Consider the following 3,974-nt stretch of genomic DNA (forward strand, 5'->3'; position numbering starts at 1 on the left):
CTGGTAAACTCCCAGTGCCGTTTTTGGGGTGTGGCGGGTGTGCAGCAGGGCTGGGGAAGGGGATTGGGGGACTGGTGACCCCCGGGATCTCGCCCCTGTCCCCTTTCCCCCTGCGAGATAGATGCGATGGACAGGGAGCTGAGGCAGCTGAGAAATTAGGAGCTGAGGCTGTTTGGGGTCAAACGCACCATGTACAAGTGCGAGGGCGAGCATCAGCCATGGCTGTGGGTGAAGGAGCAGGAAGCAGAGGTGTGGGATGCTGTCCCTGTGTGGCGTGCCCGCTTCCCAGGGCCCGCGGCCTGGTTGTGACTCCCAATATTGTCCGCATGCCCAGGAAAGATGTAGAGAGGCAACTCTGGTGTGCCTGTGGTAAGAGGGCTGGCATGGGGGCAGCAGTGGGGTCCCCCCAGGCCCCTGGGCAGCTGGAGGGGAGGCCAGGAAACACGGGGGTGTTGGGGTGGTGGAGCAGGGAGTTTGGGAATCAGGGCTCTTGGAGCATCCTTTCTACCCCTCCTCTCCCCGCTCTATCCACCTATCTATTCCCCACTCTATCCATCCATCCATCATCCAGCCCCGCTCTATCCATCCATCCACCCTGATCTGTCCATCATCCAGCCCCGCTCTATCCATCCATCCACCCTGATCTGTCCATCATCCAGCCCCGCTCTATCCATCCATCCACCCTGATCTGTCCATCATCCAGCCCCGCTCTATCCATCCATCCACCCTGATCTGTCCATCATCCAGCCCCGCTCTATCCATCCATCCACCCTGATCTGTCCATCATCCAGCCCCGCTCTATCCATCCATCCACCCTGATCTGTCCATCATCCAGCCCCGCTCTATCCATCCATCCACCCTGATCTGTCCATCATCCAGCCCCGCTCTATCCATCCATCCACCCTGATCTGTCCATCATCCAGCCCCGCTCTATCCATCCATCCACCCTGATCTGTCCATCATCCAGCCCCGCTCTATCCATCCATCCACCCTGATCTGTCCATCATCCAGCCCCGCTCTATCCATCCATCCACCCTGATCTGTCCATCATCCAGCCCCGCTCTATCCATCCATCCACCCTGATCTGTCCATCATCCAGCCCCGCTCTATCCATCCATCCACCCTGATCTGTCCATCATCCAGCCCCGCTCTATCCATCCATCCACCCTGATCTGTCCATCATCCAGCCCCGCTCTATCCATCCATCCACCCTGATCTGTCCATCATCCAGCCCCGCTCTATCCATCCATCCACCCTGATCTGTCCATCATCCAGCCCCGCTCTATCCATCCATCCACCCTGATCTGTCCATCATCCAGCCCCGCTCTATCCATCCATCCACCCTGATCTGTCCATCATCCAGCCCCGCTCTATCCATCCATCCACCCTGATCTGTCCATCATCCAGCCCCGCTCTATCCATCCAACCACCTCCAATCTATCCATCCATCCAGCCCCCGCTCTATCCATGCATCTACCCCCACTCTATGCATCCATCCCCCATGCTGCAAGACCCAGGGACATGGCCTTTTAAAGAAAGGAGGAAATAACAGAGAGAGCATCGTTTCCTGGAAGGGGCTCAGCCCTTCTCGTTACAGACAGCAATTCTCAGCGTTTTGCAAAGACGCCTTCTGAGCTGGCGGCATAACGAAGGGATCTCCCAGTCTCTACCCTGGAGGACCTCAGGGAGGGCCAACTCGAGGACTTCAGGCCTGCACTCAGCTCCTGGTGAAGCCGGGATACAGAAAAATCAGGATACAAAAAACCCAACTGTCTGAACCTCATGGACCTGCGTGTCAGTTTGTTGCGCAAGGACTTTGCCTTGGATGTGAAGCTCAAAACACTGCAAAAACACCACTTGCTCGACGTGGCCGAAGACCTTGCCGCTGATATTGGTAAGAGACTTCCCCGTACAGGGAAAGGGTGACGCCACAGCATCAAATATATCCGGCTGGGACGGACATCTTTTTTCTTTCGGGGGGATCTTAGCTTGGACCCACCCCACGGTCGAGATCAAGTCAGCCCAGTTTCCCCATGAAAAGGGGGCGCTTGAACCAGTTATGCTGTTATGAAATGGGAGGAAAAAGAGAAGGGCATTGAGGATGAGGATTGGGATGGAGGGGCATCATGGGAGGAGGCACAAAAGGGTATCTATATGCATGCTGTAGGGTGGGTGGGGGTTAATTATGTCACCCTTCGGCTGAGCACCTGTCAGCAGCAACAAGGGCCGGGTTCAATCTTGGGCTGCTAAATATATTTGACCTCAGCTCGAGCCCCCACCCCTGGAAAGCACTAAATGCATCACGAGGGTGTCCAATGCAACCGACAACCCTTCCCTTGCAAGCAGGGTCAACCCGAAACCCACATTTATTATGAAAAAGAAAAGCAAACCCTAACTATATCATTTTAAAACACTATGAAACAAGGTGTCTAGGTGGCATCTTACCCATGCCCAAGCAGTCTCAGATTTGGGGCTTTATACCGTGGCACCCCTACACCTGCCCGTCAGCAATGGGATGGGGATCGGGGCCTGCACCAGCGAGTCCTATGTGCTGCCCCATGGGTTCACTGTGCCAGACCCACCTTGGCTTGGGCCTGAACGACAACCAGCCCCTCAACCGCTGCTTGGTTGGGGCACTAACTGAAAAAGGGACAAAAGGAGGCCCAGGCCTATCTCGCTGAGCCTGAACTGGGCAGCAATAGCCGGCCAGGCCTATACGGCACTGAACAACAAGTAGCGCCTGGCTCCAGCCCTGCTAGGCATCACCCTGGCCCAAATTTGCCAGCCAAACATATAGCTGGGGTTCAGCCACGCACAGCTAGGTTGAAATGCGATAGTTGTGAAACAGCAAAAAGGCCCGGGCCTGTGACTGCAGTCTGGACATCTAAGGCGCTTGTACACGTGACAGAAATCACCCACTTTTGTGGTTCAATTGCATCACGCTTTACATAAATGGGGTTTTTTTTCTTTTTGCAATTTAAATGAATGCAACACCACGCACACTTGGGGTCGTGTGTGGTAAAGTGTGTTTTGGTGTAATGCTGTTGTGTATCTTGTTTTTGCTTTATATCGCGCCTTTTCTGGGACTGGAAGAAGATGGCGTCCCTTCCCCCTCGCTGTGTCCAGGCCATTGTCTTAACATTCGCTCCAAGGGACCTGTGGGACCAGTTTCAGAGTTTTTTAGGAGCTGGAAGGGACCTTACAGATCACGGGGTCCAGCCCCCCTGCCCTGGGGCAGGAAAGACCACTGATTTGGTGACTGGCCGCTTCACCTGGAGCGCTGACCACCTTTGAATCAATTGGTCTGCATTAGCAGTGTCCAAATGATGCCATTTCTGGTCAGGACCAGGTGATGATGTCTAAAATATGATTTAAGGGTCAGGCTACCTGGCTGGGATGATGCCATGAGTGTGCCCTTCCCTAGTGTAGACCGACCAGGAAAGGGGTCCTGGCAGCTACTGGCCGTGCAGGTCTTCAATGGGATGATGCCAAAAGAGTATCCTTCCCTTCTGCAGCCTGACCAGGAATGGGGTCCTGGCAGCTATTGCCCCCTGCATTAGGGATTGTAGTGCCTTGGCCTGGTGGTATAGCTGGGACGACATGTCTGGACTGCAGCCACAATCCTGGGACCTTTTTGCTGTTGCATTTCAGCCCACTGGTATGGGACTGAACCCCAGCCATATGTTGGCTGGCACATTTGGGCCCTGGCACTTTTTGTCTATCCAGGTCTCAGTGCTGCACAGGCAACCCCCACACTTAGCGCCCTTAATTTGTTCCCCAAAAACTGAGCATTAAAGGGAATAGCGTTAAATTAAATCAATTTTCCCAGAAGAATTCATGTAAATATATATTTGCTACCAGGGCGCCCAGCAGCAGCAACATGAGCACCTGGTAGCTCAGGACCAGCTCGGCCAGTGCCAAGCCGTTGCTGCCCGCCTGGGCCCCGGCCCCAGAGGGGGGGCTGTTGGTCCCCT

At 54.7% G+C, this 3,974-nt stretch overlaps 1 protein-coding gene across 1 annotated transcript in view; it reads left to right on the forward strand.

Moving 5' to 3' along the window:
* The first annotated feature begins 1,628 nt into the window (after positions 1 to 1,628).
* Positions 1,629 to 3,974, forward strand: part of LOC102381701 (apoptosis-associated speck-like protein containing a CARD) — a 5,692-nt gene continuing 3,346 nt past the window's right edge. The window contains exon 1 of the mRNA XM_006039053.3: positions 1,629 to 1,894. Within this exon, the coding sequence (XP_006039115.1) occupies positions 1,783 to 1,894 (112 nt within the window). The 5' untranslated portion in view covers positions 1,629 to 1,782. The remainder of the gene's footprint in view (positions 1,895 to 3,974) is intronic.

Source organism: Alligator sinensis, unplaced genomic scaffold (assembly GCF_000455745.1).
Source record: "Alligator sinensis unplaced genomic scaffold, ASM45574v1 scaffold1579_1, whole genome shotgun sequence".
Classification (NCBI taxonomy): Eukaryota; Metazoa; Chordata; order Crocodylia; family Alligatoridae; genus Alligator; species Alligator sinensis.